Genomic DNA, 26,242 nt, shown 5'->3' with positions numbered 1-26,242 from the left:
ACCTTGCACTGTCTTTGTTGGACTTGAATGTTTGACTTGGATTTATATGCCTGGCGACTAACTATACTGCCTTGTGTTTTTGTCCTGCAGAGGATTTCCAAAGAAGGCCAGTAGAACTGCTAGAATAGCCTCCGATGAGGAAATTCAAGGCACAAAGGATGCTGTTATTCAAGATCTGGAACGAAAACTTCGCTTCAAGGAGGACCTCCTGAACAACGGCCAGCCGGTACTGATAGATTTGGGACCCGCACTTGGAATATTAGCTACCCACATACCTTTCTTCCTTTTTCTAAGACTTAGGCTCTTGATATTTGTCCACAACATTCTTCTTCTTCTTCTTCTTCTTATTATTATTATTATTATTATTATTATTATTATTATCATCATCATCATCATTTTTGAGACAGGGTCACACTTCACCCATGCTGGAGTGCAATGGTGTTATCACAGCTCACTGCATCCTTGACCTCCCAGGCTCAAACAGTCCTATGACCTCAACCTCCTGGGTAGCTGGAACCGCAGGCACATGCCACCATGCCTGGCTATTTTTTTATTTTTGTAGAGACAGAGTCTCCCTATGTTGCCTAGGCTGGTTTCAAACTCCAGAGCTCAGGCTATCTGCCCGCCTTGGCCTCCCAAAGTGCTGGAATTACAGACATGAGGCATTGCACACAGCCACATTATTTTATTACCCTTGAATGTCAACATTTCTCTTAATATTAGCATTTGAATCCAGAGACAAAAGAGAAAACGAAAGGCCTTCCTTCTATTCAGTCTTCACTGCTTTCTCCTATGCATAAAATCTTTCTAAGAATGAAGAGCGTAAGTGGGAAACAAACGAAGAAAGAAGGGCAGATATCTGGTTGGGAGTGGAACAAATGAGCAATGCCAATAGTATTTAAAAAAAAAAAAAAAAGAACACAGGGATTCCATTCTGACTGATAGGGTTGGGGAGGGATGGAGAAGGTGTGCTTTGGAATGGTTTGTATCTACCCAGAAACAGCGAACTGCAATTAAAGTATCAAAAAGAGAATTTGTTTTCCATGGTATGTACTGCTTATACACACACACAAAAATCTACCAGAGAAACCATTGGGGAAGTTCTGTTCTTTTCTCTTGGACTACTACTAGACATTGATTCAGCATCTGAAAGAGTAAAGGCTGTTCCAAAATCTTGTTCTGGTTTGCTAGAGCAAGACAACTAAACTGTAGGAAAAAATAATTATTTTACAGCTGCAGAACTGTACAATACCTAAATAGATTTGGGAAAATATATAGATAAGATGTTTTCTCCACTGGATTTAAGTCTTTCCTCATCAGTTTTTTGGTTTTCTTTTTCCATCTCTTTTGTTGATGCTATTCTTTTAGAATACTCTTTTCTTTTTAAAATACTATTTCCAGAATATTTTAAGGGGATGGGAAAAGCAAATCTAGAAAATATGACATACCAGGTAAAGGAGAAGAACCTTCTGTAGCTTTATTAAGGAATTATCACCAGAAAAATTTGCCTGGCTCTTAAGTACAAAAAAAATGATCTTTTTGTATAAAATCTCCCTTTCACACACCTTTTTCAGAGTAGAAAGCTCTATGTTTTCTGAGAATTTTAATTATCAAACATTGATAAGTAAAACTGTGAGAACAGACCACACTTGAATAGAAAGGTGGAGAGCAGAGGAGGGGTGCTGAATGCTGATTTTAGTTATTAGGGTATCTTAATCTGATTAAGAAAGATTAAAATTTGAATGAAGTTTTGTGTTAGTTACTCATTTCCCTGAATATAGAAGATTTTCACAAAAGGAAAATATTTTCTCCCTGAAATAAGTGATTGCATGTGTAAATGTACATATTCTGGAAGTTTTCCCTGGCTCTGTCAACTAAAGCCTTTAAAAGATTAAAATAAATACATATGGGAACTTTTTCAAGCCAGGTAAGGCATCACTCCAGTTTTTTTTGTTTTTTTTTGTTTTTTTTTTTTTTCTTTTTGGCTATTTATGTCAGTGTTCCTTATGGACTAAGATTCTCTTGGTATAAGGTAAGACTTCCATAAGCTATTGGTCAACCCACATTATATATATGGTATGTATATTTATATTCATCTGTTTAGCAGTGAATAACATTCACAGTAAGTTCCACGGATACCTACATTTGAGAGCTTAAAATGATAAGTAAGGTTTCCCTTTTTAGAAAATGGGATTGTCAACCAACTTTTTCCTAATATTATATATTATTCTCTTTCTTATTTTTGGTGTCTGTAGACAAGGGCTTTTATAGCCAGATGGCATAGTGACTTAGAAACAAGACTGTGAGGTAGATTTGGCTTCTAGTGGTAGCAGGTGCATTCTGGTGAGGAATAGATATGAAATTGATATTTCTGCTTATGAGGAACAGAGTGGAAATCACTTCAGGCCTGCCTTTGATGTGTTACAATTCTCCATGAAAAGATTAAAAAAGCTTTTTAAGAGATCAGGTATTTAAGACTCTTTGAAAAATGAATTCACTGATTTTTTAATAGGTGTAAGAAAATTAATAACATAATGGACTCAGATGCTTCATGCAGCACTCAGACTCCTACCTTTGCCTCTTCTTGTCCTCTGCCCTTTCTTTATTAATTGAAATAATTTGAACTGCAGGACTATTTGTCATTTGGCATTTGACTTGTTTCACTTCCCGGTTTCAGCTGGGATTGAGACCAGCAATTACTGGAAATTATAAATTTACCCAACATATTTTCCTGATTAGAGAGCTTCCAATCAAATTTGCATTTATATTTAGAAGTTTGGAAGTTTATCTGAAATAATTTCTGTACATTTTTTAGATTCTGCCTTACCAATTATTCTCTATTTCTAATCAAACACTTGCTTATAAAATGCCCCTGATGAGGCAGATGATGTCTGAAAGTTCCTTCCAGACCTGTAAGTCTAAGGCACTTTAGAATGAGTATTCAAGAGCAGGTATCACCCCAATAGTCACACAAAAATGCTGCCATTTCTTATGTATAAGAATGGCATAGGTAAAACGGTTTGGGCCAATTCCAAAGTGCTAGCTGTGAGATGCAAGAACACTACCACTTTCTTTGCCTGATGGGCAAGCAGTCTGCTTCTGAGTCAAGTCAACGGAGCCCGTTAGCTTTGGCAAGTGTCTCGCATAAACCTGTTGCTAATTCAGCCATGCACATCATTCCCTGTGGATTATAATTGCCTCCAATCCCCTACATTACACAGCAGCCTGGGAAATGCTCTTAGAGGTGAGAACCCCATCACTGCCAGCTCATCCAAATCTTCCTTTAGCTAACGTTTACTGAGCACATACTGTTAAATGACTGATAGAATTATTTCCATTAGTGACACCCGTTCTTTTCTTTTTAGTCAGTTTATTCTCCTTTGAGTATCTTTCTCTTTTTTCTCTCAGTCAGTATTAGAGATGACTTGGCTGTTCTGAAGCTGATGGATGGCTATAAAATAACATTTCTTTTAAATTGTATTTTACTGTTTTAATATCTTTTTTTCTATGTTTTTCATTAAGGACACGACAAATCTTTTCTGTGTGGTTTCTGCCTTACCACTTATTGCTCACTTTAAATTTGTGCTGTACCAATTGGTGGCTCTCTGGATTAGGCCATTAGTACTAGAAAGGGAGGTAAAAAGGTAGAACAGCTGAAGCAAGAAAAAGAAAATATGCAGGTATCTGAAGCTGGAGAGAGAACAGTTAAAGAAAATCATTAAAATGTGTTGTTTTTTTACTCTTTTTCATAGGGCAATACATATTTGTGAATTTGCTAATTTTGTATTTTTTGGGACTTGCTTTGTTTAGAGGTTAACATACGAAGAAAGAATGGCTCGCCGACTACTGGGTGCTGACAGTGCAACTGTCTTTAATATTCAGGAGCCAGAAGAGGAAACAGCTAATCAGGTACACCGTGTTGCTCTGGACTTCTTAGGGTAACATTTATTATGTCCCCTTTTTCCATCTTCCTTATAGATACTGTTTTTGGGATTCATTCTGTGGAAAGTAGAGGGCAAGTCACAGAAAAGCAGTATTAATATCATCAGTCAATCTCACAGCTAATTTTTATTGAGCACATACTATGTTGAGTGACTGACAGAATTCCTTCCATCAGTGATGCCTGTTCTTTTTATCTTCTTCTTGATTATTCTTCTTTCCAGTACCTTTCCATTTTCCTATCCTATGTTTTTTGCAAAATAATTTTGTGTGGAGAAACACATTTTCACTGACATTGTTTGAAATAACTAGTGAATATTTCCCATTAGAGTTGGCCCTTGAACAACACGGGAGTTAGGGGGACCAACCCCATGCACTGTTAAAAACCCACATATGGCCAGGTGCAGTGGCTCATGCCTGTAATTGAAGCACTTTGGGAGGCTGAGGCAGGCGGATCACAAGGTCAGGAGATTGAGACCATCCTGGCCAACATGGTGAAACCCCGTCTCTACTAAAAATACAAGACTTAGCCGGGTGTGGTGGCGCACGCGTGTAGTCCCCGCTACTCGGGAGGCTGAGGCAGGAGAATCGCTTAAACCCAGGAGGTGGAGATTGCAGTGAGCTGAGATTGTGCCACTGCACTCCAGCCTGGTGGTACACTGAGACTTCATCTCCAAAAACAAACAAAAAAAACACATACAACTTTTGACTCTTCAAAAACTTAACTAATAGCCTACTGTTGACTGGAAGCCTTACTGATAACAAAGAGTTTATTAACACATATTCTGTATGTTATATGTATTATAGACTGTACTTTTAAGTAAGCTAGAAAAAAGAGATGTTACGAAGAACATCTTAAGGAATAGAAGTTACATTTACAATTCATTAAGTGGAAGGTGGGTCATCATAAAGGTCTTCATCCTCATTATCTTTAATTAGAGTAGTCTGAAGAGAAGGAGGAAGACGAGGGGTTGGTCTTGCTTGTCTCAGGTTGCAGAAGAGGAAGAAAATCCATATATAAGTGGACCCATGCAGTTCAAACCTGTGTTGTTCAAAGGTCAACTGTTTAGCCTTAATAGCTAGTCAAAATAAAATAGAAAATATTATCTGTTTATCTTCTTTCACATATATACAGATGCTCTTTAACTTAGTATGGGGTTATGTCCTGATAAACCCATTGTAAGTTGGAAATATTGTAAGTTGAAAGTGCATTTAAGGCCGGGCGCAGTGGCTCACGCCTGTAATCCCAGCACTTTGGGAGGCCAAGGCGGGTGGATTACCTGAGGTCAGGAGTTCGAGACCAGCCTTACCAACATGGTGAAACCCTGTCTCTACTAAAAATACAAAAATTAGCCGAGTGTGGTGGTGCATGCCTGTAGTCCTAGCTACGTGGAAGGCTGAGATACGAGAATCGCTTGAACCCGGGAGGCAGAGGTTGCAGTGAGCCAAGATCGTGCCACTGCACTCCAGCCAGGTGACAGAGCGAGACTCCATCTCAAAAAAAAAGTGCATTTAATACACCTAACCTACTGAACATCATAGGTTAGCCTAGTCTATTTTAAATGTGCTCACAACACTTACATTAGCTTACAGTTGGGCAAAATCATCTAACACAAAGCCTATTTAAAATAAAGTATTGAATATTTCATGTGATTTATGGAGTACTGTACCGAAAGTGAAAAGCAGAATGGTTGTGTGAGTACTCACAGTACCGTTACTATCAAATGCTTATTGCTAGCACAAAAGTTTCACTTAAGGAAAATTGGAAATCTTGCTGCATTCTTATTATTTCTATTATTAGTCTTCACATCTTTTTTTCTACCATTACAGGACATTGGTTCTCCTCATGCTTCTGTAGGGAGTCCTCTGGATGGTCAAAAGGTTAAGCTTTTCACCTTTCTTCTTCCACTTCCAGTCTTTCACTGTGTCTGTTTTCTTCTGTTCTTCCTGTTTTACGTGTGTTTCTACCTTTTTTGTCATATATTAATTATAAATGCTATGACCAGTGTCTATTTCATTTAATATCAGATACACAAAATTACTGCAACATGAGTTTTCTTGTCATGTATTTACCAGCTTGAATTTATTTATTTATTTATTTTTATTTATTTATTTATTTTGAGATGGAGTTTCGCTCTTGTTGCCCAGGCTGAAGTGCAATGGTGTGATCTCGGCTCACTGCAACCTCTGCCTCCTGGGTTCAAGCGATTCTCCTGCCTCGGCCTCCCCAGTAGCTGGGATTAGAGGTGCACGCCAACATGCCTGGCTAATTTTGTATTTTTAGCAGAGATGGGGTTTCACCATGTTGGTCAGGCTGGTCTCGAACTTCTGACCTCAGGTGATCCAACCGCCTTGGCTTCCCAAAGTGCTGGGAATACAGGCATGAGCCACAGTGCCTGGCCTCCGACTTGAATTTAATTCTGTCATTAGTGGATACTCTGAACATTAAAGCAAGAAAAGTTTTTCATTTGTTATACCTTTCTATGGGGAAAAAATGTGAATTCTTCAAGTGATTAATTTGATAGCAATTAGATGAAGCAAAACAACTTGTGGTATAATTCTTGCCGTTTTATTCATACTGTTGTACTTCTTCCCTCAAACCAACAAACTGTTTTTTAAATACTGAGTAACTTCTTTAAGAGGAAACATCGTTAAAGTTATATTTCATTTAATATTAAATAGGGAATATTTTACGTAGACTGCCTTGTCTTCATTGCACTTTTTCTTTTTTGTTTTGGAGACAGGGTCTCACTCTTTTGCCCAGGCTTGAGTGCAGTGGCACAATCACGGCCCACTGCAACCTCAACTTCCCAGGCTCAAGCGGTCCTCCCACCTCAGTCTCCCAAGTTGCTGGGACAACAGGCATGTACCACCATGCCCAGCTATTTTTTTTTTGTTTTAATTTTTTGTGGAGATAGGGTCTCACTTTGTTGCCCAGGCTGGTCTCAAACTCCTGGCCTGAAGCAATCCTCCCACCTGGGACTTCCAAAGTGTTGGGAATTATAGGCATGAGCCACTGTACCTGGCCTTTATTGCACTTTATAGGCAAGGAAATTGTAGGATCCACTTTCATCACCATAGGAATGTTGATGGATTGTTTGCTTTTTTTTTTAGGCAAATTTTGACTAGACTGTCCTATTTTTTCTTCTAAAGATGGTGGGTTTCTAGCAGCTGCAGAGCTGAGGAGGAGGCCCTTGCAAGGCAGGGATTGTTATCGGTGAAAAAAACAAAACAAAACAAAAAAAAATGGTACCATTTTTTCCATTATTCTTTTGCTAAAATTGTGTTAATATGGCAGCTGTTTGCCACATGTACTGTTAGCCTTCTGGAGAGATGCACCACCCTGCATCAGCTTTTACCCTACAGAAGGAAATCAGCGTTCCATTATATTTTATTGTTATCAACAGTTTAGGAATACATAGCTTTGCTTTTGCCTTTTTCTTTCCTTCCCCTTCTTTCCCCTTGCCTGAGAGAAAAGAAGGAAAAAAAATTGATCTTTCTTCCCCCGCTCTTTTTGGATGACAGGACTTGAAGACAATCTGCAATACCATATAAACTCACTTCCAGATGTTTTTTGTTTCCTATGCAATTGAATTGGGCTCAGACTGTGTTTTTAAGCTCTATGGTAAAAATACCACTGTCTTCTAGGTCCTTATTGGGGGACAGGGATAGACTTGACACTTTGTCAGAAGGGATTGAGTCTGCTAACTTAAACTTTCCTTGATACAGGAATACAAAGTCTCCAGCTGTGAACAGAGACTCATCAGTGAAATAGAGTATAGGCTAGAAAGGTCTCCTGTGGATGAACCAGGTGATGAAGTTCAGTATGGAGATGTGTCTGTGGAAAATGGAATGGCACCTTTCTTTGAGATGAAGCTGAAACATTACAAGATCTTTGAGGGAATGCCAGCAACTTTCACATGTAGAGTGGCTGGAAATCCAAAGCCAAAGGTGAGCTGGGAACATGGCTTTTTAAGAGTCATTCTCTGAGGAAAGGTTTAGCTTCCAAAATACAGCATGCTGGTAGGAGAAAAGAGATACAAATGATCTTTCTCAATACCCACGATATAAAGGGTTTTAAATATTCTGAAGTTCTGGGCCATCTTCAGGAGGCATTAGAAACCAAAAAAGGTGGTGGGGGAGTGGAGTTTGGTTTTGAAGAATAGAATACAGAATAACTAACAGGGAGCTCTTCACACACCTAGATCATTTATTCTTCATTGTTACTACCAAATCGCAAATAACTAAACTGAGTTCTGTGAGGTGAGTTTCCAAGGTCAGAGAGCTGGTGAGTGGCCAAGCCTGCATTTGAATCCAGTGCTGTGTACCATACAGAGAAGTAATGCTCACCACTGGTTGTAATAACTTACAGTCTTTAATCAAGACACCAAAGCTGCTTCTGTTAATATTTACAGAGGGAGGTGGGGTGAGGAATATTGTTCAGAATGGATAATGACCAATTCTGATACCATGCAGGACTAGGACGACCCGATGGGAGCCTCCATGCAAACATATGGAAATGCTGGATAAGGAGCTGCCCTCTCTTTAAAGGAAGGCCTTAGAATCCCTGTTTACTAGCCCAGCAAGGCGATAAACAGGAGTACACTTTTCCCTAGAACTGGAGTGAAAAGAATAAAGAAGGCAAAAAATTAAAACCCCTAAACTACACTATCATATGATAGGGAGCCAAAAGCTGAGAAATGTGAAATTTAGTGCTGGATGATTAAAATTCTTAGAAGCAAGCAAAAAATTGCCTTATATAAAGGTAATAATATATGAAGAAATAACCATGAGGAGAGTTGTTAGGCCATTTTTGCATAAAGGGATTCCTGAGACTGGGTAATTCATAAAGGAAATAGGTTTTATTGGCCAAGCATGGTGCCTCACATCTGTAATCCCAGCATTTTGTGAGGCCGAGATGGGTGGTCAGGAGTTCAAGACCAGCCTGGCCAACATGGTGAAACCCCATCTCTATTGAAAATACAAAAATTAGCTGGGCATGGTGGTGGGCGCCTATAATCTCAGCTACTCAGCAGTGAGCGAGATCATGCCACTGCATTCCAGCTCGGGGCGACGACAATGAGACTCCGTCTCAAAATAAAAGGTTTTATTGGCTCACAGTTCTGCATGGTATACAGGTATAGTACTGGAATCTGCTCCTGGTGAGGCCTTAGGAAGCTTACAGTCATGGCGAAGGCGAAGGTGGAAAAGGTGAATCACACAGCAAGAGTAGGAGCAAGAGAGAGAAGTGGTGGAGGTCCCAGACTTTAAACAACCAGATCTCATGTGAACTAACTGAGCAAGAACTTACTTACCACCAAGGGGATGGTGCTAAACTATTCATGAGGGATCCACCCCCATGATCCAGTCACCTCCTGCCAGGGCCCACCTCCAACATTGGGAATCCCATTTCAGCATGAGATTTGGAGGGGACAGACATCCAAACCATAGTAAGAGTCAATAGTACAAGAAACAGAAAAACAGAAGGCCAAGTATTGCACAATATTGAACAATCTTAAGTAGCCTCTAAAATAACTTTAAAATGATTGAAACAATTTTAAAAAGAATGGAAACTATAATGAAAGAACAAGAACACAAATTTATAAAATAAGCATAGAGCAATGTACTCATTGAAATAAAAAGCTTAATAGTGGCATTAAATGAAAGAAGGAAAAGTGATAAAAAAAATATACATACCTGACACTTTTAGGTGTTAATTTCCAATAGCTCCATGCATTGTTTTATTTTTCCACTATGGCAGGTTTTACCATCATATTCTTTTCTTAAAACTGACATGCAACGCCAAAGTCAAAGATCAAAGAAAAAAGCCCTAAATTTTCAAACCCTATATACTTCCTAATAAAATGGGATTTTAAAAAATAAACTCCATTGTTGTAGAAAACTTTTTACAATATTCTTGGCATAATTTACGTTAACAGCTGTGTATTCACAACATGTTATCAAATGCATGTATTAAATTTGTAGCGTATGAATGAAATTCAACAAGGAATTATATCTTGAACTTCCAAGATATTCACAAAAAGATTCTACATTATTTTCAAAACTTACACAAGACTTAAGATCACTGATCACGTTCTAAGATTATTGATTCTTATAGAATACTACATTAACTTGAAAGATGGGCTTTTGTTTTTAATATAACTGTATTTTCTTCCTAATACAAATTTAAATGTTTCACAGCTAACTTAATTGTTTAAACATTTTATTGTTAAATGTTATTCTTTCATCCCTCCTTCCTATCCCTCAACCTTCATTCTCCTTCTCATTCTTTTCTTCCCTCTCTCATTTATTAAAGGTCTACTTTGGCATATGCCATATAAATTACATTAGGATTGTTAAAGTATGGAATATTCATATTTAAAGAAATACATGTTTTTTAGGCTTATGTTTTAAAAATATTTTATTCCTCCCTTGACATGCTTGTTCTAGTCGAGCCATAGGAAGATTGAAAATAATTTCTAATTTACTCTATTCTCATTCTTGTGCCCTCCCGAATTTCTCCCTGCATTAGTAGGCTTGGTAAAATTTTGGAAATATTTCTTAGATCCTATTTGAAAGTTGTATGCCAAGTATAATGGAGGTGAAAAAATATGATTAAAGAAATAACTCAAGAACTGGCATTGTGGCAACAATGCAAAAGGAAGAAATTGTATACTTATTACAGCTTCTTTTTTCCATCAGAAATAGTCAACCATAGCCAGGCGCGGTGGCTCATGCCTGGAATCCCAGCCCTTTGGGAGGCTGAGGCGGGCAGATCTCTTGAGGTCAGGAGTTTGAGAACAGCCTGGCCAACATTGTGAAACCCCATCTCTACTAAAAATACAAACCATTAGCTGAGCACGGTGGCATACACCTGTAATCCCAGCTACTCAGGAGGCTGAAGCAAGAGAATCACTTGAACCCAGGAGGTGGAAATTGCAGTGAGCCAAGATCACGCCACTGCACTCTTTAGCCTGGGCGACTCGTCTTAAAGGAAAAAAAAAAAAAGAAAAAGAAAGCATCAACTACTAAAAAGTAAAATAATTATGAAGTATGATACTTTACATAATTTAAGTTTTAAAACTGAAAGTTATTAGTCTAGTTGATGATTACTTTTTAGATTCTAGAGTTTAATACATAATATAGTTTCTGTAAATTTGGAGCTATCTGAAAAATGTGAGTTTGAAAAGTTAGAGCAGTCATATCCTGATAATTCATGCATTTATTTAGTGCTATATATTTCTAGTCTTTTCCTTTCTTAGGATGGAGGTTTCAAAAAGATTTTTCAGATTCAAATACTTTGACAGACAGTTGAATTTGAATGCCAGTTTATGTTACCAATTTACACTGATTTACATTAAGGAAGAAGTTTGTTTTTTTTTATTTTTATTTTTATTTTTTATTTTTTTATTATACTTTAAGTTCTAGGGTACATGTGCATAACGTGCAGGTTTGTTACATATGTATACTTGTGCCATGTTGGTGTGCTGCACCCATCAACTCGTCAGCACCCATCAATTCATCATTTATATCAGGTATAACTCCCCAATGCAATCCCTCCCCCCTCCCAAGAAGTTTGTTTTAACAACTAAAGGGTCTAAAGTATATTTCTTTTGTTAGGAATCAGTTAGGAATACTTTTGGCTTCAAGGAACAAAAAAATGACAACAAAGAACTTGCTATGGCTTAAAAAAGGAAGGGTTTATTTGCTTATCTAGTAAGTCTGGAGGTGGGGTGATGTAGCTATTAATTCAGCATCTCAGTCATGTTAGGGCTGTTGGCACTGTGATTCATTATGATGAGCCTGTCTTTCAACTGTGTTGTTCCACTAAATCAAAAATAATAATGAACTTAGCCAGGCATGGTGGCTTATACCTATAATCCCAGCCACTCTGGAGGCTGAGGCACGAGAATTGTTTGAACCCGGGAAGCGGAGGTTACAGTGAACCAAGATTGCACCACTGCACTTTGCACTCCAGCCTGGGGCGCCCTGTCTCCAAAACAAAACAAAACCTCAGAACTCAGACATCCATGGACAATTGGTTTTGTTTAAAAGTGAGGGAAGGAAAGAGGACCTTTGAACTACTTTAAAATATTGTATTTAGTCAAAATTTACTTTTATTTTTCACATTTTTTCTTTTGAGACAGGGCCTCAGTAACCTAGGCTGGAGTGCAGTGGCATGATCACAGCTCACTGCAGCCTTAACCTCCTGGGCTCAAGCAATCCTCCTGACTCAGCCTCCCAAATAGCTAAGACTATAGGCATGCACCACTATACCTAGATAATTTTTTTTTTAATTTTTTGTAGAGACAGGGTCTTACTATGTTGCCCAGGCTGGTCTTGAATTCCTAGGTTTGAGCAATCCTCCTCAGCCTCCCAAAGTGCTGGGATTATAGGTAGGCATGAGCCACTGTACCTGACCCACATTTAATTTTTTAACCCAAGTTATATATCTGAAAATTATTATACTTTTCAATACTACTGTGTTTTCTTTAACATAATGGGGATAGGTGACATTTAACCTTTGATCATATGCTTCCTGGCCCAGAAATGAAGCAATAGTGTTCCACCCATCACCAACCCTTAGTCATTACCTCCCTCCCTACCAACCTCTTTTATTTGTCAAACACAATTCAGTGAAATGGTTAGAGTTTGGGGTCTGCTTTTGTTCTCCAAAACAACCTTTTTACTTTTATTTTATAAACAATACATTTTAATTGCTGGTACATTTGAAAAAAGAAAGAAGCAAAAAGAAAAACAGCCTGTAATGCCACTTCATAGAAATAATCATTGCCAAAATTCAATATATCCCTTCATATAAATAATATATGAATGTAAGTACCACATTTTTAAAAACAAAAGGAAGGTATATAATTTAAAAACTCCAATAGAATTTAAATTTTTACCTGCTTTTTTTCACTGAAAAATCAATTTCTTATTCAGGTATTTGGTTTAACGTTTTAACATGAAAACTCAGATCAGCTCTGCAAACCACACTGTTACTACTTTCAGTTCTCCAAATAGAGTAGGAATACACAAACTCTTAATCTTTAATCTTTGTTTCTATTCACAGATCTACTGGTTTAAAGATGGGAAGCAGATCTCTCCAAAGAGTGATCACTACACCATTCAAAGAGATCTCGATGGGACCTGCTCCCTCTATACCACAGCCTCCACCCTAGATGACGATGGGAATTATACAATTATGGCTGCAAACCCTCAGGTAAAGAAGGGTATAGTTCTGGGCTCAGTTCTGTGTCTAGTGCTTACAGGCATTTGATTGGACAAAGGAACTATTTAAAAGGTGAAGTTAAGAAGTTTCTTTGATTTATGAAACTATTTTTCCAAATTCTACATCCATCTTGGTTTCGGAGGATAGAAGAATTCTTTGTTTCATGAATATTTATTTATTCCATCAGATGTTGTTCTACAGGAATGATTATGGTGCAGATGTTCATTCCTTCCACAAATATTAAGGGTCTAATATGTACACACTTTCTATGTGGGTGACGGGGTTGCAGTGGTAGACTGGGGAAAGTCCTATGTTTAAAAAAAAAAAAGCAATTAACAAATACATAAATAATATAACTTTACATGAAGTTGTATTACTTTACGTAAATAATATAAAATTACATGAAGAAAATAAAGGAGGAAAAGAGAGTGAGTGGCATACATAGGCTGTATAAGAAAAACTCAACAAAGTAAAATATTTTAAAAGAAACATCAGTGGGATTTAATGTGCAAGAGTAGACAAATGATAATTTTGTTACCATTCAGGTGTATCGGTTTTCATCAAAATGTTTTCTCTTGTATTTGCCTTTAACTTAGGGTCAAAAAATCAGTTGCCTTCTTAGAATTTAATAGGAGGCTGCAGGTATCGTGTTGCCAGTTGAAGCCTGCAAATTCTTTTTTATTATGTTATACATTTTAGTCACTATGCTGGATATAGGGGATACAAAACTGAGTAAGAAGTTATTCTGTACCTTAAGAGCTCAATGTATGACAGGTAGTTTCACTAAGTCTGTAAAAGTCGTATAAATAATACACTTTTAAAAGGGGAAAAAAAGGCATGGTAAAACGAACAGTTTTCTCTAGAAGTCATCTTTTTAGAATCTCTGATCTATTTATATCATTCCATATTATTTCTTTTGAAGAAAATATTTAGCATTAGAAACTATGTAAATAATTTTAATGATGCTACAAACTTAATTAAAGTTTCTGGCCTGGGTGCAGTGGCTCACACTTGTAATCCCAGCACTTTGGGAGGCTGAGACAGGTGGATTGCTTCAGCCCGGGAGTTTGAGACCAGCCTGGCCAACATAGTAAAACCCTGTCTCTACTAAAAATACAAAAATTAGCCAGGTGTGGTGGTATGCACCTGTAATCCAAGCTACTCAGGAAGTTGAGGCACGAGAATCACTTGAACCTGGGATGCAGAGGTTTCAGTGAGCTGAGATCATGCCACTGCACTCCAGCCTGGGTGACAGAGTGAGACTCTGTTTCTAAATAAATAAAGTTTGTTCAAGGTTTATTATATTCTGATATTCCATGGTCATATAAATATATTTTTCTGCAATAATACTAAGATCAGAATGAAAACAAATTATCCAGCTAATCAGGTTGTGACAGAGCACAGCAAACTCTTCACTGTTAATGAAAAGCTTCTATATTAATGCACATTCTTAAAGTTCTAAACTTTTTAATCAATGAACACATGACCATCACCCTGAAAAAGTCTAAATCACTATTATAAAGTTGCATTTTAATGTTTGTGTTTATATTTGATATATATGAAGAAACAAAAGTGGAACTTGTTTTTTTTTGTTTTTTTTTTTGAGACAGACTCTTGCTCTCTTGCCCAGGCTGGAGTGCAGTGGTGTGATCTCGGCTAACTGCAATCTCCACCTCCTGGGTTCAAGCAATTCTTCTGCCTCAGCAGCACCACACCCAGCTAATTTTTTGTATTTTTAGTAGAGATGGGATTTCACCTCAGGTGATCAACCTACCTTGGCCTCTTTTTTCCTTAGTATATTTTCAGTGCATTTCCTTGACATTAACAGATTCTAGCTTTCAGTTTAGTTTTCTGCCTGTTGAAGAAAATGGTGGAAAACTGACAAAATCCAAAATTTTTCTTCATGTTGGGTCGTTTATTCCTCTTTTGCCCTAGAAAGGCTGGGATATATTATGGGATGGAATTATCTATAGTCCTTAAGTATTTCCAACACTGGGACCCTGCTATTAATTTCAAGGCATTTTTCTTAGCATGTTGTAAATTGTTATTGGAATAAGTCGTTTTATAGAACAAAAGAACATAAACGTAAAACTGCAATTGTGAGTCTGCTTAGTGTCTTCCTCAAATTATAGTAATGCATTTTTACATGTGGAAAAGTTCTCAGTGGGGAAGGAATGACTCAGTGCTCATGGCCAATGGCAGTGTGCAGAGTTTAAGACAGCAGGCCAGCCTCGGGGGTCAGTAGTCTCCAATCATTTAAACTCTCTTGACAAATTATTATGAAGTCACTAGATGAAGGTGAGCTGCTGAAGATCTCCCTTGGATCATTCCATATTACATACATATAACATCACATTGTACCCCACAAATACATACAATTATAATTTGTCAATTAGAATAAAAAATAAATATTTATTTACATAGAGACAAGGTCTTCTTCCTCAGTCACCTAGGCTGGAGTACAGTGGCATGATCATGGCTCACTGCAACTCAGAAGTCTTGGGCTCAAGCAGTCCTCCCACCTCAGCCTCCCAAAGCACTGCCATTAGCCAAAAATAAACTTTAGAAAATAAATGTGATCTTACCCAAAGCCCAATATATAATGCCAAAAAAAAAGAAAACCTTGTAAACATAGGGAAAAAAGGAAAGGAAGGAAATAAAACAGAAATGTTACTACAAACGCCAAGATTGTAGGGCAACACTGATGATACCAAAAAACCTAGGATGAGGCCGGCAGGCCGTGCAGTACAGGCGTTACGAGCGGGAACTTTGGCATCAGGTGGATCTGAGCTGCAATTCTAGCTCTTCCACTCACTACCTGTGTGACCTTAGCAAGTCACTTAACTTCTCTGCCTATTTCCTCCTTCGTAAAATGAGAATAATAGTAATACAGATTTAAATAGTACATGTAAAAAGCCTTCAGTTTACCTGGCACATAGTATAGTTTCAATAAATGCTACTTATTGTCATTATTTTCATTCAGAGACAGTAACTACCCCATCTTAAAGCAACAGGCCTAGAACAGAAGCCTGTGGAACCAGATGTAAAGGATCAGTTCCGTGTCTAGGTACTCCGTTCCCACAGTACTGTCAGAAAGTAAGCAAGTTAATTTGGGATGGAATTTCTACCCAGTATGTTGTTGGTGTGTGGTCTTCTGTCCTCCTGGCTTTTCCATTTTATCACTCCCATGGGAAAGAACTTAGGCAGCAGATGTGGCTGTGCCACAACTGCCACAGCTGTGGGCTTGGGTGGAGGAGCTGTGAGCTAGAGGACCGCCGCACCCATAGCACAGCTGACATCAGCCACACATGAAGCTGGGAAGCTGCTCTCTGCGCTCAGCACCCTCAGGGCCAAGAGAGGCCCCAAAAGAGAGTGATCACTGCCCTCATTCCAGGCCCCAGTAATTCACTGCTTTACAAATCCCAGGCTAAGCCCCATGGTTAACCCTCTCTGGTTCTTTGCTCTACCCTTTGGAGAGAAGACAAAGCAATGAGAAGTGGACTAGACCAGCCCTCCTAACAGAATATCCTATCCAACCTGTGATTTCAGCCAAAGGTAAAATAACTACTCTGGGTCTATCAAAAGGAGCAAAAAAACAAAGATTCAAAGAACCCGGGCATCACAGTAACCAGACCAGTTCCTAACACTACCTATTAAGTATTCCAGCGGACTCCAAAGATCAGTTGACACTCCCAGTATCTTAATTAAGGGGTAGGGCTAAGAATGTTCTTTACCTAAATAACCCAAGACAGGCAAAAGGAAGGGAAACTCATGAAATGACTCTGAGTCTAGGCCTCAGTGTGTAGATGTGTATGTCCCATTGAAATTGTTGTGAGAGAATTTCGATATTTATGGCACTTCGCAGTAGTAGTATTTGTTCCAAGTTTCTGAGCATGTTGCCTGGTTGATTTTAATTCCAAGAGTAAAACCCCTCTTTTCTGTCTTGGGGTCTTTAGTAACTGGTATGTCCAAATATGGAAGATACAAGTTCTGTGAGTCATCACTTAAAAATTGGAGTGAACTTTACTACCCGTTAGAAAAACAAAGTGGCATTTAAACCATGACCAGTGACAGACCATTTTTCTACCTAACTCTTGGTGTAAGTTACCATTTGTTGCTATAGGGATGCCATTCTGGAAATGTTTAACACTGTTAGAATCTCAACTTTACAACAGCTATTACCATATATTAAAACATTTTGTTCTTGTAATTTATGAATTAAGACATGAGTTGAAATAGTCATGTCATAAAAGGTGGTAAAAAAAATTCAAAATTGCTAAATCTTTCAAGATATAGTAATCCCAAAAGCATAAAGTGTAGTTGACAGAAAACTGAAGTTGACTCCTTACTTCCTTAATGCCCTTTAGTTACCTTAAATTTTGAAATGTTAAAGTTATTAGGGTTTAGAAAAAAAAAGTATTTGGGTTTGAAAGGGAGAATACATGTATGTTTTCTAGTACACTGTAGCCCAGATGATGTGAAATGACCAAGGAGAAGAGGAAGAGTAGAGTGGAAAAATTAGTTCAGTAATGAAACACAGACGGTAGAGCTCTCCTGAGCAGTGGAAAATAATTACAGCAAGCAGCCAAGAGAAGAGTGAGAACCAAGGAGGGAGGAAAATATTCAAGTTCAGCAGAATATTTATAGAATATGATATTTTTCCACCTGGGTTAATCTTTTGGGAATAAGAAAAACGTTAGATATTGTTGACTGCATCCAAATTCTACTTGGGATAGAACACACAAACATATACTGGGCTGTATGTCACACTTGATGTGTGTAGCTCAAGCAATTCAGAAGAGACCAACGCAATCACATAGTTTAGCAAAATAATGAGTGATTGTGCAGTTACACCAAACAGAATGCCAAAATAAGGATCACAAATACAGTTTATTTTAGACTCTAATCCTATCTTTAAGAACAACTACATCTAAACACGAATGTTTTACTTTGTTTTGTTGTGTTGCTAAGTTACTTTGTATTGCACTTGGATTTTGGAATGGGTATTCTGCAGTTTGATGTTTCCTCAAACTGCATTATGTATACAAGTGGCAAGCTTTTATGAAGACCTGTGTGCCACAAGTTAAATTTCATAAACTGAAATATAAATATTATTTCCATATTATATAAATAATTGGCCTTGCACAAGGTATGAAATAATGTTTACAGGCTGGATGTTTCATACAGAATCACTTTAAAAATTCATACTTATTTGTAATGTAAGTTTTAAACTGTGGATTTGTTTGGAATAGAAAAGTAACACACAACTGAGTTAAATATAAAATGTTAGTTTGTTGCTTATGTTTTGTTTTAGCATTATAAGGTTTCCTGGCTCATTTCAAACTTCACTTTAAACATTCCCTTCCATTATTCTTACGTTAATGGTAAAGCAGATAGAAATGAGAAAATTAATAAAAGCAAATGCAACAGCATTAATGTGCATCAGAGCCTACTATGATTACCAGGGTTTTAGGCATATTATTAAAATCAGTTATTGCTAATTCTGTATGATCTTTGTCAAAAACAGTATGTTCAGACTTAAAAACCTGAACTTTCTATTATGCACATTGAAGACATCTTTTTAAAAAAGCTTCACAGAACTCTGGGTTTTTTTTCTTTCCCAAACAAAAATGACAAAATTATACAACTTCTTAGTTTGGATGCTCTCTAAATGCTCCTGGTTATGTATTGGTTAGTAATATATTTAGCCAATAACACTATATAAATCAAACTAATAATTCTGCCTCCCGAAGACCACACCTTCCCCTTTCATGTTCAGAAGTGAAGGCTGGTATCAGAATAGAAAGATTACAAATGGTAACTATTCCTTTTTCTTAAATTTGGGAAGTTAAGGAAATATTCTGTGGCAATATTTGTATACATGGTTTTAAGCAGTAGCAGCGAAAACCTTGAAAACAGTGTAGAAATGTGTGACCTTTCCAGAGTAGTATGCCAACCTGTTTTTTTTGTTTGTTTGTTTGCTTTTGGAGAGGGGAGGAAGAGGCGGGCTAAGCATATCCAGGATCTATTTAGAGTTGAATAGGGCATATTTCCTCCTCCACATCAAATGCAGCCATCACACTAACAAGCACATTTCAGTATGATTGTGCTTAGCACCTTTCAAGCACCAGCAGAAGTTAAAAAGGTTAATCTGCTTCTCACATAGTCTGCCTCCTATGCCAAAGGTATTTTGTTTTTCCTTTGGAGTAAATTACATTCTAATACCAAGAAAAATAAAATCCCATTACATAAACAATTCTAAAGGATGCCTCAAAACTGGTTATTATAATTATATCCATAGTGAGTGCTACAGTAATTTAACATTTTGAGCACTGGCTTCATGCAAAACACAATGCTGCCAGGTGCTTTACAAGTATTAATGCCTTTAATCTTCATAAGAACCCATTAGGCATTCACTATATAGTCCTATTTTACAGAGAAGGAAACTTAGAAAGATTAAGTTACCTACCTAAAGTCACTCGCCTGTAAGGGACAGCAGAACTGGTTTACAAACTTAGACTGATTCCAGAGCCACTGAGTGCCACACGAAGGTATGTGAGGCCCATCCCAGGATTAAGAGTACTCAGTGGCAGGGGAGACACTGGTTAAATATGAAGGATTTTAAAAGGAGGTAAGCATATACCTCACATGAAGTACATTCACATGGAAATTCTTACTGGGGTCCACCAAGCTGCTGGGGCTCCTAAAAACCATCTTGATGCATGTACATGCATAATGTCTCAGACCCATGGTAACACAGTACCAGCTATGAGGAATTTAATAATGATAATTTATGATGTCACATATCATTTGATATTTACAAGAGCATTTAGGTTACATCATTTAACCCTTAAAACATCCTTGTGAGAGATACATGTAGTATCCCTATTTGTACAGAAGAAGAAACAAAGGCTTCAAATTCAGTGATTTGCTCGAAGTTTTATGAAAAGTCAAAACTCAAATCCAGGTTAGTGGGGTGGGTTTGTTTGACTGTTTGTAACAACCCATACCTCCTTGTCCAAATTCAAGGTTAAGTCTGAATTTAACTTACATTATATCTTTTTCTAACTGCATACATGATTAGTTCATTTTAACTTACTGTGGATCTTCTGGGCTTCATGTCACAAGGAAGGATATATCCAAATTATAAGCATTTCATCATGGAAGCCGCAAAGTACATAATAAGGAAGCCATATCCCATATCAGTACAATTGAAGCTATTTGTGTAGAACAATACACACACTTCCTTGTCCTCAACCTCCAAAAAAAATCATTAATTGTATGTGTCCATTTGTTATCTTGTATGATGCATCAGTTGGGTAGTTCATGATGGGGGTCTTCTAAGCAAGTTACATCTAGATTTTCTATAGCAAGTACAGATCTGGAGAAGTTGGATGAAATTAATTTTTAGATTTCAAGCTAGTTTAGGGAATCCCAAATGTTTGCCAAGAGTTTAGCATGAGAGAATCTGTATCAAGTGGCCTGTGCTTCAGATACAGTTAATCTGAGTTAGAAATAATTCTCCTTCATAATGTTAGACTTCATGTCTCCTTGGAAATTTTCAGGAAACAGTGTTTTAACTGCGACCTCAATAGCAAACACCGTGAGTGCCAGAGGGAGTCACATATGTAGTGGTATAAAACTAGTTATGTTTGTCTTTGTGATGACCTCTTTTTGGTAATTCCTCATTCTTCTCCTGTCTGTATTACATTCCTATGTCTTTGCCTTTTCTGGGTGGTTGCAGCCCTAAAGAAGTCCAGGTTTTAGGAGACCTGCAGAGACACCCCCCCCCCCCAGTTAGAGTCCTGCCCTTCACTGAATCCTACTATGGGTTTTTTTCTCTGCATTCCCTCCACTAGTGCCCTCACCCTGACCCTCACTCCAGTCTACTCACAGTTGGAAAGCAGTTCTTCAAAACACACAGAACACTGCAGCTTCTGTTACCTGTCTCTATAGGCAGCTTGCAATGAAACTGAGAGCCAATGGAAGAATTTTATTCTGAGTGTAAGTGCATGAGGGCTTCTCATCAACTATGAGCTAGAATTCACTAAGTCTAATCATTGGTGGTACATCTGCTTCTCGTTTTTCCTCTCTTGCTGTTACCTTTGGCAGTCATCAAAATTCAGAAGCACATCTTCTCATTCTTCTGAGAGAGTGAAGGAGAAAAATCATCTTTTTTTGCTACTGTGCTGGTAACAGTGAAAAAAAAAATTAAGAGGAGGAGCTGAAACAAAAACCAAAGTAACAATGCGTGGCTTATCCATGTCATCTGGGTGCCCTGAGTATCACTTGTCTGTTCACATATGACAGCATTTATCAGTCTCTTTTTTTGCTTTTATTATTTTTAATTGACATAATGATTATACATATTTATGAAGTACAGTGTGATATTTCAAAGCATGTATAAAATGTGTAATGCTCAAATCATGGTAATTAGCATATCTGTCACCTCATTTATCATTTGTGTTGGAAGCACTCAGAATCCACTCTTTCAGCTATATGAAAATACACAATAAATTGCTGCTATCCTATAGTGCTGTGAAACACTAAAACTGATTCCTCCTATGCAGCTGTAATTTTGTATCCATTAACCAACTTCTGGCTATCTCCCCGACCCCACCACCCCATCAAAATTTCAACTGACAAATTTAAGAGATAAAATATAGGTTTTTTTTTTTAATTACATAGGCCCTTATCATATGACCCATATATTTTAGGTATTTAACTGCTTCCGGTTTTTAAATCTCAAATATTTTCATTTCATGAGAATATGGCTTCATTTACTCATGAAGCTCTCCTTATCATCCCATGCATACTTCTTACATAACACTCATTTTATCATTATCATGCTCATTTTAATATATGGTTTGAGAAAGGGATGCCAGTAACTTTTTCTTTTGAGATGGAGTCTCGCTCTGTCACCCAGGCTGGAGTGCAGTGGCACCATCTCAGCCCACTGCAACCTCCGCCTCCCGGGTTCAATCAATTCTTCTGCCTGAGCCTCCCAAGTAGCTGGGATTACAGGTGTGTACCACCACGCGCAGCTAATTTTTGTATTTATTTAGTAGAGACAGGGTTTCACCATATTGGCCAGGCTGATCTCGAACTCCTGACCTCATGATCCACCCACCTTGGCCTCCCAAAGTGCTGGAATAACAGGCATGAGCCACCACGCCCGGCCAGCCACTAACATTTAATTTGTATATTACTATATACTATATATTAGTATATTACTATAATTAGTATATTACTAAAAAAAAAACTGAAATCATCTAGGTTTGATTTCAGAATTGGCTGTAGCTGGTAGATGACCATGAAAATGGAATCTTCACAAGAGACTGATGTCCTGCTATATTTTACAATTCAGCGTCGTGTGTTATGGAGACCTTTGCTGGTTACAATTAATCAAAGGTTGTCATTTTAAATACCATCCTAGATAAAACAGTAAAGCTTACTTAAGATTTTCAAAAAAGGCCTTGTCACCTTCAAGTTCTTCAGGTAAAAACAGTTTTACTGAGGCCCTGAACTCACAGGGAAAGTGTTTTTCTGAAAGGGTTAGAGCGATTACTAACATGGCATACTGATTTGTTATGAAATAATGTCTTATAGAGAATAGGATAGTAGGCATGATAGTGCTTAGTGGTTAATAGTTTTAAATAACAAATCATTTATTTCCTGATATTTCTATAGGGCCGCATCAGTTGTACTGGACGGCTAATGGTACAGGCTGTCAACCAAAGAGGTCGAAGTCCCCGGTCTCCCTCAGGCCATCCTCATGTCAGAAGGTATTTAACATGTTCCTTCCCATAAGTGTCACTATTATTTTATTTATTACTATAAATTTAGTACTATTAGAATCATATAACCACAAAAGTAAACATAATTGGAAGACAGAATATGAATACAAACCTGAAGTGTGTGGCTCCTTGGTTATTCTCCTTTGCAATGCAGAAAGGATATGGGAGCAAACATTTGCTGATGTGTGCTAAGCCCATTCAGATATACTATTAGTTTGTTAAATAGACATATTCTATAGAGAAGTAAGTCAAGAATCAGCACTTTTAAATGGCATATGAAAATACTACAAAATGGTACACAAATGTTGGAAACCAAACTTCTCTAACCAACAGCTGTGTGAGTTGACCATTAAAAGCTATTGCCACTAGGTTTCTTAAAATCAGCTCATTTATTAATGTTCATTTTTCAGTCACTTAGTTCAAAACATAAGACCATTAGACTACAAATCTTGTAGGTAAGATTTGTCACATTTTAAATACTCAGATATCTGCTAGCGATAGAGATGCTTTCCATTCCTAGTAGTTCTGAGTCTATGCAAGGACACTGATGGAACAATGGTAGGCAGGGATAGAGAAAGGATATTACTTCTTAGTAACAAATTTGCACTTAAAGAAAAAAATACAGTTAGTCAACCATACTGTCAACTTGGCCTGTTTAGATATTTTAGACAGAATATTCTCAAATAGTCCTCACTCTAAATTACAGGCCATAGGTGCGAACGCCTTTAGTGAAGAGAATACATAGTTAGCTCAGAGAGTAGGCAGGAAAACTGAGTAAGCATCAAACAAGTGGTGTGTCTACACCTCCTTGGTGTGACTGGATCCACAAAGACTTTTGTTCAACATTTGGAAGACAGTTCTGGCACCAGAGCATGTGCAGATTAACTTCATCATGGCAATGCCTGTTCACAGGATGCTAGCCTGTATCTTTTGAGTATAAATACCGCATATACAGTATTCAGTCCATTGTCTTGCGTTACTCTCTTTGCTTTTCTTGTTGTCCACAACACATTTAAGCCCTTCCATATATCAGTGGGTCCTGGAAAGCTTTTTCTCATAAATTAGATCTATACTTGGAGAAGGGTAAACTATATTAAAAAGCTAATAATTATTAGCCTAGTATACTTCTTTCATTTGTTCCACTCTTTCTTTTCCTAGTGAAGTGTTTTTAAACTTTTCTTGTAGTGACTACAGACAGAATTTGTATTCAACATCTTTTAAGTCTTCCCTGCAATTACTTTCAACTGTATTCCTCTTAAAGGGTTCTCTGGCAACCTTTAAAAGTGACAGAGATGCACAGAATCTGGGAGATTTGTACAATCTCATTTTTTAAAGCAAAAAATAATGCCTCTAGGCATATGGATAACTAATGCAAAAGAAAACTTGCCTAAAAATGTAATTTGTTTTCCTGCTTAATATAAAAAGGAATTTTAATTAAAAATATATTGAATTTTATAGGGTCATCAGAACTTTTAATTTCCTACAAATTTGAAAATCACAGTGGAAAGTTCTAGTAACTTCTGTTCAAAAAGATTTGGTAATAAATGAGCAATAATGCTACTTTTCATAAAGGTTTAAAAACATTTAGGAAAAATGTTAATATATAATACCCCATTTTTTTCCATTTCCCCTTTTATGATTTATAGAACCCTGCAATTGGCAGATAATTAAATTTATAGTAAACTTCCAAATTAAGATTTTGCTTCTCTGATTTTTTAATGTGTAAATCTTAGATATAGGGATCAGATAAAGAAATCATATTATAAACCCATGTATTTTAAGAAAACAGATGACTAAAAGTCTAAATAACTACTATCTATATTTCTATATGTCATCTTTCTTGTTTCAAGGCCTCGTTCTAGATCAAGGGACAGTGGAGACGAAAATGAACCAATTCAGGAGCGATTCTTCAGACCTCACTTCTTGCAGGCTCCTGGAGATCTGACTGTTCAAGAAGGAAAACTCTGCAGAATGGACTGCAAAGTAAGATTTTGTTATTGCTTGCATATCCTATTGCCTCACTTCTCTCTCACTTGCCGTTTCTCTATAGTTCCTTTTGGGGAAATTACATAAAGTATAAAATGAGGGCTGGGCACAGTGGCTCACACCTTTAATCCCAGCACTTTAGAGGCCAAAGCCGGGTAGATCGCTTGATCCCAGGAGTTCAAGACTAGCCTAGGTAATACGGAGAAACCCATCTCTACCAAAAATACAAAAGTTAGCCAGGCATGGTGGCATGTGCCTATAGTCCCATCTACTTAGGAGGCTGAGTTGGAAGGACTGCTTGAGCCTGGGAGCTGAAGGCTGCAGTGAGCTGTGATCGAACCACTGAATTCCAGCCCAGCTGACAGAGCAAGACCCTGTCTCAAAAAATAAAATGATTCTAGCTTAAGTGGGGGAAAAGTGAAATATGCTGGATATTTATATATTGTTTACTATGATTCTTTACTTTTAAATCTAAATTAAATATGTTCTTTACTCAGAACCCTACATGACATACTCTAGAAAGTCATCAGGAGTTTTATTTATCCCTTTAAATATTAAAATAATAAATATGATAAATCTACCATGTCTTCATTCTTTTTTCATACAAATTTTGTATCCATATATCTACTCTGACTTTTATTCCTCCTATTTTCTAATTCTTCTTTTTTTTTTTTTTTTTGAGTTTTTTTTATTTTTTTTTTTTTGAGTGAGACTCAAGTAAAAAAAAAAAAAAAAAAAAAAAAACTAAAAGTAAATCTACCAATTGATCCAGCAATTGATCCAGCAATACCAGCTATCAATTCAGAGGAAAAGAAGTTATGAAAAACATATTTGCACACAGGTTTATAGCAGCACAGTTTTTAATTGCAAAAATATAGAACCAGCCCAATCAACGAGTGGATAAAGAGTGGACATATATCATGGAATACTACTCACCCATAAAAAGGAATGAAATAATGGGATTCTCAGCAACCTGGATGGAACTAGAGACTCAAGTGAAGTAACTCAAGAATGGAAAACCAAACATCATGTGTTCTCACTCATAAGTGGGAGCTAAGCTATGAGGATGCAAAGGCATAAGAATGATACAGTGAGGCCAGGCGGAATGGCTCACATCTGTAATCCCAGCACCTTGTGAGGCCGAGGCAGGTAGATCATGAGATCAGAAGTTCAAGACCAGCCTGACCAAGATGGTGAAACACCATCTTTACTAAAAATACAAAAATTAGCCGGGCGTGGTGGCAGGTGCCTGTAATCCCAGCTACTCAGGAGGCTGAGGCAGGAGAAT

At 37.4% G+C, this 26,242-nt stretch overlaps 1 protein-coding gene across 4 annotated transcripts in view; it reads left to right on the top strand.

Annotated features, from left to right (window-relative positions):
* Nucleotides 1-26,242, top strand: part of PALLD (palladin, cytoskeletal associated protein) — a 436,126-nt gene that overhangs the window by 398,431 nt on the left and 11,453 nt on the right. For 2 of the 4 annotated variants that reach the window (XM_011959640.1, XM_011959639.1), the window contains 7 exons: nt 91-226; nt 3,811-3,909; nt 5,770-5,820; nt 7,669-7,890; nt 13,013-13,162; nt 22,862-22,956; nt 24,819-24,951. In XM_011959640.1, the coding sequence (XP_011815030.1) occupies nt 91-226; nt 3,811-3,909; nt 5,770-5,820; nt 7,669-7,890; nt 13,013-13,162; nt 22,862-22,956; nt 24,819-24,951 (886 nt within the window). The remainder of the gene's footprint in view (nt 1-90; nt 227-3,810; nt 3,910-5,769; nt 5,821-7,668; nt 7,891-13,012; nt 13,163-22,861; nt 22,957-24,818; nt 24,952-26,242) is intronic. The other 2 variants (XM_011959641.1, XM_011959642.1) reach the window with 1 other exon arrangement.

Source organism: Colobus angolensis, unplaced genomic scaffold (genome assembly GCF_000951035.1).
Source record: "Colobus angolensis palliatus isolate OR3802 unplaced genomic scaffold, Cang.pa_1.0 Scaffold5, whole genome shotgun sequence".
NCBI classification, from domain to species: domain Eukaryota; kingdom Metazoa; phylum Chordata; class Mammalia; order Primates; family Cercopithecidae; genus Colobus; species Colobus angolensis.
This window is presented reverse-complemented; position numbering and strand designations above follow the sequence as displayed.